This window comes from Fistularia commersonii, chromosome 2, assembly GCF_037954325.1.
Source record: "Fistularia commersonii isolate RoL2024-O1a breed Wild chromosome 2, RoL_Fcom_v1.0, whole genome shotgun sequence".
Taxonomy (NCBI): Eukaryota; Metazoa; Chordata; class Actinopteri; order Syngnathiformes; family Fistulariidae; genus Fistularia; species Fistularia commersonii.
The window spans coordinates 4170830-4188860 of NC_141285.1; the positions used below are offsets into that span (position 1 = coordinate 4170830).

The 18031-nt window shown below is 43.9% G+C and overlaps 1 protein-coding gene across 3 annotated transcripts in view; it reads left to right on the forward strand.

Annotated features, from left to right (window-relative positions):
- Positions 1-18031, forward strand: part of thada (THADA armadillo repeat containing) — a 102917-nt gene that overhangs the window by 70077 nt on the left and 14809 nt on the right. For all 3 annotated transcript variants that reach the window (XM_086164790.1, XM_086164807.1, XM_086164798.1), the window contains exons 32-36: positions 6445-6818; positions 10982-11106; positions 12969-13041; positions 13681-13831; positions 13936-14058. In XM_086164790.1, coding sequence (XP_086020916.1) covers positions 6445-6818; positions 10982-11106; positions 12969-13041; positions 13681-13831; positions 13936-14058 — 846 coding nt within the window. The remainder of the gene's footprint in view (positions 1-6444; positions 6819-10981; positions 11107-12968; positions 13042-13680; positions 13832-13935; positions 14059-18031) is intronic.

Here is an 18031-nt window from a genome sequence, read left to right on the forward strand (position 1 = left end):
AGCATTTAGTCTCATGACTACAAAAGTCAGGAGTGTATTTACATACAACTCTGAACGCAACAATCAGCCTCCCATGTAGAACTAGAGCGGGATGTGATGACAGTACCAGAAAGCTGCGGTCAGGGGTAAAAAAAAATAGAAAAAATTAAAAAAAAACAACAGTCATTCAGTCGTGGTTCTTTCTTGACAACTTATCCAGTGATGCCAAAACATATAACTGTAAAATGAAAGATCCATGTTTTCAGTGTTCTCCACAATCTCCGCTGCATCCAAATGATAGCGGGCATTTTGGAGGATCAGCTTATGTTGAACACTGCATGAGGAAGGTCATTTTATTCATGCTAGTAAAAGGCAACAGTGATTAAATCAGCAACTTTAAAATTAAAAACTTCTCAAATTAAAGCGTATGGAATTCTATGTCTCAACACCATCAGTTAGAAATGATCTATTGATGTAAATGTAATGTATGTTATGGTAATTGCGATGTTGGCATGCACATATTTGCTATTAATGATTGGTATTTCCATAAAACTTGCTCAGTAGATCTCCTCGGAAATGTTGGCATAAATCTCGTTAAAACCTATTTTAAGTAATATGTGGTAAATCCATCGAGTTATTTTAGGTGTGGATGGTACCAAATTGCTATTGTTTGTGTAAGCAGCTGGAAAAACTAAGGGGGGGCAACTTAAAATTGTGTATAATGGAATTAGGAGGACCCTTGAGATCCCTAAGTTGCAACGATTCCACAAAGAAACTGTTAGGCAACATCAGATAGACTCAAGTGACACCAGTGTTTGGCTTAAAACATTTGTGAGGCTTGTTTTCCCTCAGATTCATTTAACATTCTTTATTAGAAAGGAGAATCTCCTGTTTTTTTTCGAGCCAGTGATAACAGTCACGTTTTATTTGCAAATGCTCAGCTCTCCGTGCGTCACATTAAAAATGAATAGTCAAATGCGCAGCCTGCACTGCGGAGACATCTTTATTTCAAACCCTTTGAGTTGGCGCTCCGAGGCAAAATGTGTCTTACAAACACTCAAGGGCTTAACCGTACGGGAATGTGACGGCTTAATATAGATGAAAAAGAAAATCTTAACGATAACTATTTTTAAATTTTAGCCCTTCTAACGGTAGCAATGCTTCCCCCCCCCAAAAAAAAAAAAAAAACACGCTACCATAATTATGCTTTAAGTCACTTCAGCATATGGGATTGATGTTTATTGCCGACAGCTCGGTTAGCCATGTTGTTCCATATTTGGCAACTCGCACCCATTCAACTCTCAAGATGTGCTTTTATGTCATAAATCTGGGCCGACCACTACAATCCAACGCAAAGTCTACTTCCGATCTAACCCCCCACCCCCTCCATGAAATACTACAGGATATACATGCGTGCACGTATTACACCCTTAGCAGCGGCTCCCCAGCTGAGGCCAGGGAACCCCAGAGGGACGCCAGGGGAAGTCATTTGCAGGCAGCGATCAGCGAAAAAGCATTGACACGCCAAAGAGGCTGGCAGTCAGTCGGCGTGGAGAATTTGAGACATTAATTAGGTGAAAATAACTCTGTGTTTATGAAATATAGCAGCGGACCGCTCCAGAGGTGCCGTCTGAGGGGGATTATAGTTTGCAGTTTGTTCTCCTTTTGGAGAATAAATTGGTACGCAGTGGAGAATAAACTGCATCATAAATGGTGGAATCCGCGTATGGTCAATAAAGTCATCAATCTTCGGCTTCCTGTTTGACTTTTGAGGCAACTGTTTTACCTTACACACACACACACACACACACACACACATATATATGTAGGGACAGTGCTCAAGATTAATTGGAGGGAGGGATCCAAGCAGATTGTAAAACTCCATCAGCATGAAAAGGAGGTCAGCTCTCTCACACTGTCAGCGTCTGGGGTTTGTTTTTCACAGTTTGTGTAATGACGGTGGAAGCTGATGCGAAATCCAGCTGTGCGCTTGCGTGTGAAAGCACGTGCAAGTGTCTCGCTGAAGTTAGCTTGACACAGCAAAGCATCTTTACTGCCAGCTTTTAACTGGGCCACGGACGGCACTATAGAAAAGCGAGATCGCGCGCACACACACACACACACATGCATAAAGATTTATTGATATCCACATGCTTTCATTGAGCATTTTCATTGCATTACCACAAGTAAAGTTTTTAATATATTGACCCCTCCCAACACACACACACACACGTTCATCGTTGATGTTTGCACAGGTCATACAGGTTTTAATACCCCAACATTGTTACAATTCATGGCCAGACGCCTTTAGAGCGTGAACTTCAAGAACATCTCTGTTATTTTGTTATTTCTCAACAAATGTTAATGTGGGCTTCAAGATAAACCAATCCTTTTTCGATGATCAAAAGGTCAAATCAATCCTGAAACAGTATAAAAATAAGCTAAAAAAAATCTAGCATTGATTGACCTGTAATCACCAAATTGAGTGAAATGACATTTTATATCTAACAGGTCAGAGGTTAATTTCATCATTCCGCATATTCTCACCATATTCATTCAACAAAGGGGTGACAAACTACTAAGTGTTGCCTACATTTATTTAGGTAACCAAAGTTTTTGCTTTAACTCTGTTCACACTTCTCGCTAACGTGCCTCGTGATCGCCGATGCTGAAATAGTGTCCAGGACGGTCCAGCGAACACTGGAAAGATCCTGCGCTCAAACTTCATCCACCCAACCAGCCATTAGTGTTGCTGGAGTTTATTGAAACCAGATGTTATTGCAGCTACATTTATTTTAAATATTTGACCCGTGCTGTAAAACAGGTCATCACCCATGCAGCAGCGGCATTCGTTTCTCGTACTCACATGTAAACCCCTCGCGGGGGGTCAACAATGATTTCCAGGGCATGTGACTCACAGATGATACCAGTCCAGTTTTTTTTTTTTTTTTTTTTTTGTAAAGCACAGATTTTATAGAGTGTTTTGACTTTCCACATTCACCAGTCATCTTTTGTGTGTTTTTAACCATGCCGCAACCTGCCAGCGCGCTGACTGCGGCCTTGTTTTCACCATTTTCACTCCTGCATTTGAGTCCAAACCAGAGAAAGAAGGCAAAGGACTGTTTCTTCGCAGTTTTTGAGTTTCGCAAACAAGACGGGAAATCACCCGTGGACTTCAGTAGTTCTTTTTCTGTTTTGTTTTTTATAAATACATGTATTCAGTTTAAGGGGGCAGGATTGCTCTAACTTCAGACTTTCTCTTTAATGCTCTCACACATAGCCATGTTATGCATGAACACAGAAGAGTTGATGGTTTTTACCGCTGTACTCTTTATTTCCCCTCAGATTCTTTCTAGGCTCATACGTTTTTGGCAAGATCTCTTGATGATTCGCTGATTTTAATCTATCGTTTCTATATTCACTCCCCCACCCAGAAAGAATGCCGATTAAATGACTTAACTTATCAGCCTGTCTGTTCCACCGATGTGCTGAAAGTGAAGTGAAAAATCCAGGTGAAAACCTGTTGTTCTATGTTTGTGTGAATAGTTTGCAGCGAAGAAGCCGTGACGGCTTCCTTAGTCGATAACATTCGACCAATGTTGTCACCATTTGCCCTGTTTAAAAAAAAAAAAAAAAACAGATGAAGGGGTTTCTTGCAACGTTTGACCTCGACTCGGTTACTTTAAATCTCCGCGCACGATGATCATTGTGTTCGTAAATTTTAGTAAATTCCCCTTCAGTGGGAGAGCCTCCTTTTCAACCGGCTCGTCGGAATAACGTCGAGACCCGTCTCGCATTTTAATCAACTAAGCCCGGGTTTTCGTCTCCTGAAGTGTCAACTGGAAATCAGGCTTTTAATGGCGTCTGAACCCGTTCCGGCCGCAAGTTCACGCATGAGCGGCGTCAGGACACGCGAGTGTTTCAGACGCCGGATTAAATAAACACAGCTGTTGGAGAACAATGGCTGTTTATGATGAAGAATCATATTGAAATATGTCTCACAGGAACAAATCATAAAAAACTCCCCACTGTTTTTCTCTTTCTCTCTAGCATCATTTTGTTTCCACACACACACACACACACACACACACACACACACACACACACACACACACGCACTCACACGTTTCTATCTGTTCCACCATGACAGGCAGCCGTTTTCTCTTTGACACGCTCCCTTTCTCCTTCAGTCATCCTCCCCTCTCTCCTCCCTTCATCATTGGTGTCATTACTGTGCTCCTGCCCCCCATTATAACCATTAGGCCATGCCTATTTGGCCATGGACCTGCTTTGAGGATCAGGTTCCATAGTAACCTGGCCTGTCTCCACGGTAACCTGGCCCATCTCTGGAGGAATGCAGCATTTCCCGCTCTTTTGTAAGGCCACATTTTGAGTTGCACTGTGGGCCCAGATTGCGTTGTACTGGGTTTCATAAGCTTCTCTCGCTCTCTTTCTTAAAATGTGTGTGTGTGTGTGTGTGAGTGAGGGAGAGTGTGTGAGAGAGAGAAACTAATTGAGTTGGCTGTCAAAGCAGGATCTGTTTGGAGTCTTGGAGCAATACTGTAGGGAGGAGCACAGCTTTAGAATGGCATTGGGTTACTCTATTACTGCGATGCCTCTGGATTATACTTGCATTTCATAGGAAGTGCTTGTGTGCATTTGTGTGCTTGTGTTTGTGCGTGTGTTTATTTGTGTGTCCATCACTCCCCAAGGGTGGACGTTCACAGGTGGCTGGGTTGGCACAGCCATGTGCATTTCCAAACAGACACTGACGCAGCCTTTCCCATAAAAGTCAAAATAGAAAGGCACAGAGAACACTGGCTTCTTTAGCTGGGTCTGTTGTCTGCATCTGTTGGTTTCACAAAGGGATGGTGTGTGTGTGTGTGTGCGCGTGTGTGTGTGTGTGTGTGTCTTTGGCCTGTAAAGCTGGTGGCCGAAACATCAAGGACATGTGGCGAATATCTTCATAAAGTCACACCCTCAGGTTTTTTTTAAGATACATGGCGTAAAGATACGTTAAGATCCTTGATTAGAAAAACAGGAGCTGATTATTCATTATCTGGAGTGACTATTGAAAGTACTCGGCGGTCTCATAGCTTGAAAGATGTTTTTTTTTTTTTTTTTTTACAGTCAAATGGCTCCAAAAATTAAACATGTATCCTGATATTTCCATAAGTCTGATACATTTCAGTCGTTCCGTGCCATAAAACTGTCCCCGGCAAATACTCGATTTACCCCGTATGAGTGACACGTTCTTAAACTGAGTATGGCAGCTGTTATAAAGCTTAAAAAAGAATTCAGAAATTGATTTGTCTGTGGTAGGAAACTCTTGCGTTGTTGGTTTAAGTCTTTTCTCGAGCGCATCGGATATCCAGACCTGAACCGAAGGACGGGGGGGCGGAGGGATAACACGTGTTATCAACATCAGCCTCGTCTAAGATTCATAAAAGACACACACAATGTGGTAAACGAAACATTGCCTTTATAAGTAATGAAATGCTAATTTTCCCGTATAACTGTCATTATCAGATACTTCCCGTCTCGGACTTCCACACACGCTTGAGAGACCTCGTTTTCAGACCGCTGCCAAATGAAATTCCGCTCCGTGTTTCAAATTTTGGCCCTCTTCATCCGACCCACTCAATAGCATCATGTGCCATTTTAGGGAAACTCCTCCATAAGCATTAAATTTATAAAAAAAAAATATATATATACGATTTTCAAATATTAATATAATCGAATAAAAGCGCTAACAAACAAATAGGAGATGAAGAGAAGATTGCTAGTTTACGGTATTTACTCATCCTGAATAAATTCCCATATTAGCATTTTGACTTCTATTTTGTTGCAATTTGGGGACATTTCATTGTTTTTTTTTTCAAATATTTACCTATTTTTCAGTTTCTTGAACATTTCCATTAGCCGTCTTTGCAAACTTGTTCACAAGTTTTAATTGGCATTGAGGGTGGAAATAGTAACTGTAATTTTATTGAATTCAAATAATTTCACCAGAGGAATTATGCACTTTGCAGTATGGTTTAAAAAATTCTTTTTTTGTTTTGTCCTCGTCTTACATTGAATCTTTCAACGCTATTAGTCCAATATGGTTTAAAAATTCTTTTTTTGTTTTGTCCCGGTTTTACATTGAATCTTTCAACGCTATCAGTCCAATATGGTGCCTAAGATAATGCTGCAAATAGATGTGGATATTTCAAAATGAAATGATGTTATAGAGATGAATGTAAAGAAAGAAAAATAGGGAAAAAAAAATAGGTCAAATGTATCATCCAGCACCACAGTCTTTTAACAATTATATGATGAGATACTATGTTTCTTTGACGTTATCTAAGTATACTGCATATCTTGTTGTTGTTTTGCTATTCCCAATCATCTCAGAGTTCCTTTATTAGCTTTGTCTGCTAGTATTATGTCTCTCGCTTAAGTACACATTTCTGCGTTTCCCAGATTCAGAAGTTAGCCAACTACGTCAAGAAACATATTCCGTCCTGCTGGCCTCCAGTATCGTTACCTCCAACCCCTTATTTGATGTCCGGGGCCCTGGAAGCACCCAGTACCTGCTCAGCCTGGCCCGGGTGGCCCTCAGCGCCAGCGTGGAGATACCTGAGCTTTGGGGCGGCCCCGAGCCCACCGGCCACCTCCTGCAGCGCCTGCTGCGGTGTCCGCAGTATGAGGTGAGGGAGCTGGCGCTCGAGGGGGTCCTGAGGAGGCTGGAGGAGGAGGGAGAGCGGAAGAGGACACCTGCGTGGCTGGACGAGACCACCCTGTCTAGCTTGACTAGCCTGGCTCTTCATGAGACACACACCCAGTGTCTCGCCAAGGTGAGACCACACACAAATCCATTATAGGTGCATTTGTTTTTTGTGTGTGTCTGGTCGGGTTTATAGATGCGTGCGTGCACAATTTGCTCGCGCTCTTCCCTCTGAGACTATAAATTGGGTAAATCCTCCAGTGGTGTCCAAAAATATATTTGCCCGGTAAGTAGATCCCAGTGTTATCTGCTGCACGGTGACCAAACAAGAGTGGCTTGCATGAGATTGTGATCCGCCATAGGATGATGGATACGTCATCAGTGAGCCGGATCCCTCGGTCACAAGAGATTTGTGGCTTCTACCCCTAACAGGTTTCAAGACGAGTCCCCTGGACTCGTCGCCGACGTCAACACGGCTTGACACACCGTCATATGTTTTCGCTTTTTGTGTGTGTGTGTGTGTCCTGTTTGTGCGATTTTTTTTTTTTTTTTTTTTTCTGCCAGGCAATGCTTTACAGCCCAGCCATTAATGTTTAAAGTGTCAGCGCTGTTAAACGCAATCCCCCCCCACCCTCTCAGTGCCAGGGGAGCACTTTCTCAATGGGCCCGTCCCCATAGGTCTGTTGGACAGAGTGAAAACGCTGTGTGACAGAAACAGGAGACAAATTCAATAAGTTACTTCACATGTCACGGATGTTGAAAAATCAACCCTAGAGCAAAAACGCGCAATTGCCTCATTTCTGTGTGTGAGCCTTTTTACACGGAAAAATAAGTGTGTTTTCATGCTTGCAGTAACTAACACTTTTTTTTTTTTTTTTTTTTTTTTTTTTTGCATCGCCAACCATGGAAAATAAGACAAACAAAGGAGCAAATGTTTTAAACTTGCCCCCCTTTCCAAACACCATTTACAGGTGTTTATAGGTTGGGTTTTACACCAGGAACCCGGGCCACGTTCTTACCCCTAATGGATCCTCCCAGCTCTTTTTTTTTTTTTTTTTTTTTTTTTTTGCTAGTGCGGAGTCATGGGTTGGCATGGGGTAGGTTTAAATCGCCAAAACAGCAATGCGAAATAATGAAAAAGGATTGGATGAAAAGCAAAAATGGACAGGAACACAGCTACCATTGTTTCCTCCCTTAACATTTAGTCTCGATAGGTGGAGCAAACGGTTAAACGCCAAAGTAATTGGCGAGAGAAGTTATGACAGCTTTTTTTTTTTTTTTTTGTGAAATGATGGACACGATCACTGGAAAATGTAAAAGTCTACTTGATACTGTATTTAATTGACATAGTCAAAACTTTACATTGTAAAGGAGAAGTTCATTGGAGACAATTTAGGGAAAGTATGAAAGGTACATTTTTGAATTTTCTTCCGTCTGCCTAAGCTATTTTTTGGACTCAAAAAGAGGAAAAACAAATTAAAAAAAGTTTGTAGAAAACCCAGCGAGTCCAATGCGGATGCGGTTCATCTCGATATTGTCCACACATGGCAGTGCAAGGACACGGGTTATGGTTTTACTTCCAACTGCTGATTGTATGTATGTGGATTTAAAAATGGCAGACATGAGAAAAGAAGAGTCATTCAAGCGCACAGAATGCATGCGGTTGATTCATTCTTTTACTCCTTCCAAACACGCATATAACATTTACAGTAATCAACGCAAACAAGTCCAAACGCCGACATCATGACTCTGCCGAGCCCCCCCCGATTGGGCGGTCAAGTGAACGTTTCCCGTGGGTCTGACAAAAACACTGTAGAATCATGCACGCTGTGAAAAGGTATAGTCTTTTTCTCCTTTCCAGTGTACTTCAAGATTAACGGAAGGAGCCGTGCATATTATTTTGACACTGTCTTTTCGCCTCCAAAGGATTTCCTTCTGCTGGAAGTTATCTGAAGCCAAAAAGCAGGCACCCAAGGTTTTATTGAGTTTCCTAGCCCTCATCAGCAGCAGCATTACTTCTGTAGTCTTGTCGTACTAACAGCAACATCAATCTACTGTTTTAGTGTGTAGGACAATGCGAAAAGTGCAAGCTAAGGAATACCAGAATTATAGCGTTAAGCAACGGTCGACCATCTACAGGAAACGTCGGGCAGCCGCAGATTTTTCGTCCCCACAAACCAACATGCCACGGTTAATATATTATGATAAAATGATATTTTCCCTATAAATCAGTAGGTGAAACCACATTGCAGATGACTGAGAAACAAACTCAGGGAAAGCAACATTAATAACACGTTCCGTTGAGTTATAAGGCTGTAAGCGCAAAGAGTTTCTGATCGGATAATTAGTTACATAAAGTAACATCACCAGTGACCTGCGGGTTTTTGCCATAAATGCATAGTGTTTTTACAAAAAGGTTATTTTCATGCTGAAACCAACATAAACCATCTATTATGTTGTGTTTTTTTTTTTTTTTTGTTCCTAGAAGGAGCTTCTATGCACGTTATTACCGATATCCAGGGTAGCGATGTAGTGATGTACTGAAGGGTACACTCAAAAGTTAGAGGAAATCAGATGTGGCTGTGTGTGCCTGGGTGCATTTTTTCATGCAGGGTGGGCATCAGTGTATATTTACGTTACAGCTTAAAGAATCAGCACAAGGAGACACCTGAGTTGGCATGTTTTCCATGTGCACCGTTTATTTGAGCAAGTTGGAAGACGGCAGCTCATTCAAACGCGCGTTGCACAAATCTGCCGAGCGGCGGAGACGGTCTGACCGGCTTGCGTTCGAAAGGAGGCACGGATGGATGGAATGAGCAGCAGGAAAACACAGGCTCCGACGGGAGTTGTCACATTTTTTGGTCTTCACTGTGTCGGGAAAAAATGCTTAAAAACCATTGACTTCGGTTAAAAGTAGTCAGAGAGAAAAACGAAGAGAGCAAATTGGCTTGACTCCCCAAGTGATTCGTTCAAACTTACTGGAATTGAAAAGAGTCTGCGATATTATATCCACCACAACCTGCCATATGAATATATTTTGATGAAAAGTTTTGAATTCCTGCGTAATCACACAATCCCCCCCCTTTTTTAATGAATAAAATGACTTAAAATGTCTCAATATGAGGGGGATTTTTTGTGGGGTGGCTTGTCAGAGGCTTGTCCATTCTCACGGAGTTTAAGATATTTTGATTTACATTTGTTTTTTTCATGCAGTGCTAAATTATCACGTATTTATACATAAAATTTTTTTTTTTTTTATGCTTCTTGAGGTAAAGCTTTTTAAACAACCCCCCCTCTGAATCCAAGCAATGTTATTAGAGGAAACCAAAACAAGAACTTGGAGAGATGCTGAACAGCTTTTGTTGCAGGACAGAACCGCAGCGCAACGGTAATGATAATAATAAATGGGAGTTTTGAAACGAGCGTGGAGTAAATCAGAATTTTATTTTCCGCAATAATTTCATTTCGTTTAGAACTTGAGACCGTCCGGCGTCAGAGGAGGTCCGCCCAGCTAGCCCGTCTCTCCGCCGTTCACACACAAAGATACACTCGCACACAAACATACACACAGATGTTTACACACAGACATCGGCGGCACCCTCTCGCCCCGCTCTCCGCCCACACAGATCCAACAAAGCCAGATTTATTTTAAAGCTCTAATAACTGGTTGGGGCCCTTCAAAGAAATAATAATCATTGAGATGCAGGAGGAATGTCAACATGTGCTCTCAGCTGGATATGTTTTTTTTAATGGGGGTCTCACATGGTGAAAAACAAGTCTTTTCCTCCTCGGACTCAGTCAGCCGCCTCCCTCCACGGAGGAGTGATCCTGGCAAAGAAAACATTATGGAGAGAGCCGGAGGGGGGGGGGCAAGAATTGAGCTTCGGAGGTGAAACTGAATGGATGCTAAAATTAGAAAAGGGGAAGATAGAGATAGAAGGTTGACTGTGGCTGCAAAGTTTGTTGTCTGTGGCCATGTACCCTGTGTGTGTGTGTGTGTGTGTGTGTGTGTGTGTGTGTGTGAGAGAGAGAGAGAGAGAGAGAAGGCAGCTGTGTACCCGTGGTTTGGGTGTGAATTGGGAGGATCTGACCAGTGCGGTAAAAATACCCCCGGGGCAACTCGCCAGCTTCTGCAGAGAGGACACCAAAGCTGTGTTGATGGATTGCACCGAGCAATTTTGCCCTCCATTAGCTCCGGAGTATTTGTGTGTCTAAGTTAAGACAGATGTGAAAATACACAAACTTTTTATCACTAATGTCCACTCTTGACTATTTTTTCCCCTCGACCCCCAGGTCCTCCAGGTGTTGAGCGTGTTCGGTCGTGGCGGGGAGCTCCTCTGGAGGGACGGCGCTCGGAGTTTGTCTCAGGAGCAGGTCCTGCTGCACCTCCTCGCTCTGGCCCAGAATTCCCACCACAGGTCAGACACAAACACGCAACTCCAGCCGGTCAAACAGCGAAAGGTGCCGACGAGCGCGATCATTTCTAAACACAATCGCAAAATCGTTTGAAGGGACAGTCGCCAAAATTGAGCGTGAGTAAACGAACTACAAAATAGGTTAACGTGACCCTAAAATACCTATATATAAACACTGCCCTAATATCAAACTGAACTGTGCAGAAACCCATAATTATATCGATGGGGGCAGATACACGATATCTTTGTCAGCATCTCGTCCTGCGCACACGCCCATATCTGATGAGGAGTTGTCGCTACCACAGAATGCCACTCTCATATTAAATGATACGTGATAGTATTTGTACAAACAAACCTAAAGGCATACGTGTGCTAGTCGTTCTACCAGTAGATCTTTAAATAGGAAGGCTCCCCCGCGATGGTGTCTCGTGAATTTGGAAATAAATAAAGATGTCTTGTATTTGCTGTGTGAGAACTCGGGGAAAAAAAAAGGAAGAGATATTGTTTTCGTTGCGTCGTATAATTCGAGATATTGTCATTGATTTCAGAGACTGCGTCGGAAATAGAATGGCCATTCGCAGTTTTGTGTTTAGTTGAGTTTCCGAGCAACGCCATCAACCCCGATGTGTTCCTGGTACATATTTGTCTTTGTGCCAGTGATGTGCTGCGGGTCAGGTCAGCACCTGCTCTTTTGATTCTTTTCACTGTTTCAAAAAGGAGAAATTGTAAAAAAAAAAAAAAAAAACAATGCCGCAAAAGGAGGAGGCTTTACGGCTTCAGAGCTGCAGGTCCCCTCTGAAAGCGCTGTCAAAACAAGACGGCGGAGGCGACAAAAACGGGCTCCGGGGCTCTGACGGATGGACGGGATGCGAGACAGGATACGACCCCCCCTCCCCTTCCTCTGTTTCTCTTGTTTTTTCTGGCTCCCGCCACTTGCAGGCTGTCAGGGTCTTCATTCAGAGCAAGGCTCCGTGAAGGAGCTTCTCCCAGGTTCACTGGCTGACACCTCAGTGGCGCACCTGGAGAACACCGGCCCTTCCCGCCGGGGGCTCCTTGAATGCTGCATTTGTGATGGAAATCGTCCGGCACCCGCTGTGTTTTTCTTGCAGGACGCGACTCCTACATCCTATCACGCCCCCCCTGTCATTATTTCCACACATCCCATGAGTCAGGCAGAGTCCTCTTCCCGCAAACCGATTGGGCGTGCAACTCCTTCAGACGTTTGCACGTGCACCCATAAAGCCCCTGTCCGTTGACAGCCCGCGCGCCTTCCCCCCCCCGACAAGCCACCGCTGTACTTTTCTCACCTCGAACAGAGAACGCGGGCTCGGCGGAGGATTGGATTACAAAGGGTTTCGGCCCCCTGTAAAACCCCCCACACCCCCCACCAGCCACAATCTCTGGACCCGGGGATCCACTTTCCCTCCCAGCAGCCCAGGGGTTATGATTAGACCCAGGCAGGGACAGGATTGGGTTGCCGGCCACCCTTGTCTCGCCGGTGATTGAATGGCACCCGGGCTTTTGTAATACATAATGTAGTGGTGAGTACCAGCACGCTTCTTTTGTGGACGGTAAGGCAATACAGTGGAGTGATGTGTTCCGCTGTCGACATTGCCGGAGGCGTGCGTAACAGCTCTGCCAGAACAAACCTGAAGGCGCGCATTATCAAAGAGCTTCATCGAGGATAATTAAAGAGTAGCTTCACCTTGATCGCTCAAAATATTCCCTCGCACTCGGCACATCTCAGATAACCTCCATCAGGGGGTGAAAGTCTGCTTTTCAGATGAATAAGAAAAACAAATCCGCAGGAGTAAAAAAAAAAAACAAAAAAAAAAAACCTCCTCTTACAACTTTTTGTGTTTCAGCACGGAGCTGCACTGCGCCACCCTGACGATGCTCTCTCAGCTGGTGGTTGAGGTGGTGACCTCTGACCCTGAGGTAAAGTTGAACACAGATTTACCGATCATTGACTGAACAGGCACCTCGGGTTTAGCGTCGGCTTGAATATTAGGTTTCCAGCGTGAAAGTTGCTCACACCCTCTGTCACTCTCTCACCCATTCTTTTCACACATTGTCACTTCAGTCGTCCCCACTTGTATTATTTCAATGACTAACATAGGAGTGCCATTTTGGGAAAAAAAAAAAAAACAACAAAACAAAACAGAAAAAGGTGTAAAGTCCTGTTTAAAACAGGAGTAAAGGATGGTTTTCATTTTATGGTGCCAATTTTATTTATGATATTGGACATGGTTGGTACTATATATATATATATCTAGGCTATATCAGACAGTAACCATTAAAAAATTCGTCTCTTCTTAATTAGGATTTCTAGGACATTTTGTAGTTTGTTTTATTACTAAATTTATGGTGATTAATAATATCAAATGGTAAAACAGAAGCGGAGGATCAGCCATTATTCGTGTAATTTTGCATTCCTTTTGTCGCAAGTATGAAATTAAAAAGAAAAACATCTCTCCATTTCAAGCCATCTGCGAACATGCCAATTTGTATTCTGAAAGAACGTGAGGTGAAAAGAGGGGGTTAAGTAGATAATGGCCCGGTCGATCCGTCGCTCAGGGTGCTCGTGCAATGGCGTGCTTGCCTCAGTGGGGGGCGCTGGTGTGTTCGTGCTGCGGCGAGGAGCAGTCGGCAGAGACGAAGCTGATGGCCGCCAGGGTGCTGGTGGATGCGACGGGAACGCTGCTGACCGGCCCGGAACTGGCCCTGGGTGAGTCTCAGAGCAATGTGAGGACAAGTAACGCCCAACTGGTTGTAAACATATGGTCACCAATAGCGCGTGTGTGTGTGTGTGTGTGTGTGTGTGTGTCTCAGGTCTGCCCTGCACAATCTCTCTGTGGAGAAGTCTCTTCACGCTGCTGCAGGATGAAGACCAGGATGTCCGAAATCTAGCCTCCGACTTTACGTCCAACGTACCGGCTCACCTGCTAAGCGCAGGTACACGCTTGCTTTCCAGATGAGACGCACACACCCTGGATGAAGTAGCGATACTCACGTTTATGAGTAGCTCCTCATAAACGCATAACAAGTCGCACAAGCAGATGCTGTAGCGGGCGGGTGACATCATTTTGTGTCAAGGGTTTGGGAGCATTCCTGGAATGAAGGGCGTCAATTCTAGTTTGGCAATTTGGATGTGTGTTTATATGTGCATGCGGTTTGTTGTGTGTGTGTGTGTGTGTGTGCGCGCTAGCCCGTGCGTGCATGTGTGTGTGTATATGTGTGGTTATGTGTCATTATTTTGAGAATGTCTGAGGTCGTTCTCCGAAGATTTTTATAATACTCACTTAGCCGCACGGTTTTGCTCACTAATACTTCTTGAATTCGCTCACGCACGCACGCACGTACGCGCGCCGCCCAATCAGACGGAACAGCTGCCTAATCTTAAGTGCCCTCCTCGCAAACAGCCGCGGCGTGACTTCCTGTCCTCACGAAATTCACTTCCTGTATTTTCTCAGCTTTCCTCCAGGAGCCACCCTTATTGTGTCTGTCGCCACCGATCATATCACGTAACATAACACGAGATAACAAAACAGCCCCGCAAAAAAATAAGTCTTTGCACCCCCGCCCCCCCCCGATCTCCGCTCAAGTCACGGGTGACATTGCAACGCAATAGGGGAAGACGCAACTACTCGCTGTGATTTTTTTTTTTTCACCCCCGCCGGGGTTTAAGGCTGATTCCGCGCTGTTGTTTTTTAATTCACAAGCCTCATAAGACGAGCGAGGATAAATCCGGGGAGTGTTCCTTCGCAGCAGGCGATGTGGCGAGGGGGAAGGGGCCCTGGGAAGTGGCGTCGAAATTCCCGAAAATTATGAGATTTTTATCCCGAGGCTGTGTGTGTGTGTGTGTGCGTGCGTGCGTGGGTGCTGCGTGCGTTTGTGTATACAAGGCCAGACGGGGTCAGATAAGCTGTCAGCTCAAAATCAGATAGACGTTTAAAGACATGACTAAGAAGGAGAGTTTCGCTCCGGAGGAGGAAGAGAACACAATGGGCATAATTACAGCTTGTGTATGTGGAGGCCGGGGTATCCCCCTTTTGTCCATCCATATATACTACTCATTCAGAGATGTTTTTCCCAAGTGTGTGTTGTATCATCATAAGATTGTCTTCGGGTTTTTCTGTTAGCCTTCACAAGTATTCATACAGGCTCTCGTGTGATCGTTTTCTCGCAAACTAGGCCCGGGTATTTTAGCCCAACGCACCGAGCACGTGTAGAAGGAGGACAGAAATGGTACGACGCAGAGGGATCAAATGAGCCGTTAAATTGGTAATCGTGTATCAAAAGAATGACCGGGGCCGGGGAAAAGTCGCATTCCTCCGGTAAATGAGAAGCAGCCCATAAAAAAAAAAAAAAAAAAAACGAAATCGCATTCCGCCAACTATAAAAACGAGAAAACCACAGGGATCTTCATCGGGGGAAAATATGCACTTTTTTTTTTTTTTTTTTTTCCCGACACTGGAAAACGAAAACTTGCATGATATTCCTGCAATTAGAACAATAAGCCGGATGGAGATCTGTGCCCACAATAGAACCTAGCGCACAAAAAAAAGGGATACAACTTTTGAAATCACAAATAGCCCCCCCCTAGTTTCCTTGATAATTTGGTTTTCATTAGAGGCCGTCACTGTTGCCACCTCCTAAATGGCAGCCATTATTTCCTCATTCATGCTTTCGCTGCACACACTTGTGTTTTGGCCTCTTCTAGGTGAAAATGACTGATTTTAAGGAACGCTTGATCAAAAATTGCTTCATTCGTTATACACTATTTTATTATTATACCACTCAACCTACACTCAGGGAACGCAGGGATGCCTCCAAGCTGTCACTGGATGAGACGTGAAGCGACATACAACCATTCTCTCATTCATCCACACATCTTGGCAAATCTGGGGTTACCATCGAACCTATAACAGGATTTTGGTTTGTGAGAGTAAACTGGAAAACACGGAAGAGCCCCAGTCAGAGATGGGGAGAGCATGCAAACTCCACACAGAATCAAATTAGGATCTATTCACTGAGCCACCATGACACGATGATCCAAATATCTTAAAAAAATATATATATATGAATGAAATTCCCTTGTGCGCCCTGATGTTATTATATCCAAGCACAACTGAGGAGGAAATCATGAAAGTTCATGGATAAAGGTCATAGTAGGTGTCACCATAATACTAGTTGATTTCCCATTTGAATTTTAGTTATGACAACATGCATGTCTAGTAGCAGTGAGCAGCGCAAAATCCATTAAAAAAAAATCAAGGTGAGCTTTAATATGTCATAAAAATACGTACTCGGCCAGTAACCGGCGCCAGGCCCGGTAATATCTGCTGGGCAAAATGAGAGGATTGGTTTGGCTTGGGTGCCTATTTTACTGTTATGAGTAATGGACAAACATATTTGAATGTAGTTGGTGTATCTGCGGCTCAATCCAAAATCTTTCCAGTGAAATTTGCTATAAAATCAACACAATTTGAATGTGTCCTGACAGGGATGCATCGCCAATCTCCTAAAAGTCGGTGTTAGGTCAGTTTACGGTCGGTGTTTCCAATTGGGGTCCGACCGGTGGTCTGGGAAGGTACTGCCAGATGCTTCACTGATGATAGATTACTAATTTTTAATTTCTAACCTTGCCGTTTGAATATATATGATCACAACGTTTTTTAATAAATATGAAAATGCAGACATGGATGTGTTTTTTTCATCACACGGTTATTACCCAACTGGCATAATTTATTTCCCAGCACACGCTCCGGCTATATCACAGCTTTTTTTTTTTTTTTTTTTCAATTCACGGTTAATCCTGCTTGAGGCCCATATTTCAACCAGAGCATTTATTGAAGTTTAACAAGCCTTTCTAACTAACCGCTAACTGTCTGTTAACAAACTAATTATCTCCGCCACCAAAGGACCAAGGGAAGGGCTTATTAGAAAACCCTTTTTCAGGATTACATCTCCTGGCTTATCACAGTGTTCCAACCACCACCACTTGTCTGTCGAGGAGTTCGCAGTTGCGATGACAATTGACGGCAAAACACGATATCTAATACCTTGCAAGAGCTTCTCACTGGGCTCGCCAGATTCGCACCGTCTTGACAGCCTGATATTGATCAACCGTGGTAATTTGTCCCAGAAATCAATTCATTTACCTCCTCGCTTGTTTAGGTTCACACGTGACAGCCAGTGTAGATTTGATTTTTCATCTCAATTTAGAGATGGAAATCCCTTTACTCGTTACATTCAGTAATATATACAGCACAAAATTGCATGAAATTTGACCATCGCATTCAGTGTCTTGCTTAACAACACTTCCAACGGGCTGGGAGGAGTGCGGGAATCAAACCATCAATCTTCCGTTCCAGCAACAACTTCTCTAACCCCCTGAGTCAAGGCGCCCCCGAAAATACAAATTTTACAGATAACTGTCTCGGTAATTGACCGTCATCCATCCCCCCAACGTCCGATGTTTGGTAAGAGATATGGTCCCGCCAAATGATGCAATGTAATGTAAGACTAAGTCAAGGGGTCGGAACGAAGGTTTGGTCACGGGGTCGGGGGGGGTTGGTGGGTAAGATCTTGGTTAGCGATACTCTAGTTTGACCTGTGCAATATCTGAGTCCAGCAGATAGACTTCCTCGAAATAAGATAACCTGGCATGCTACTCCACGCGCCGGCTGTAATATGTGATGCTGTGCCAGTGGAAAAACAACATTGCCGTGTGTATGCAATGTGTGTGTATTTATGTAGCTTTCCCATCCCCTCTGGGCCAGCCGGTCTTGCAGAAAAGGTGTGGGTGTGTGTGTGTGGGTGAGTGTGTGGGTGTGTTATGACCTCTCGTCGCAGAGTCAAGTACCTGAGGTGTGAGTTTTTTCAGAAGGAGGGCGACGACTCCAGGCCCTTTGATATGGAGGAC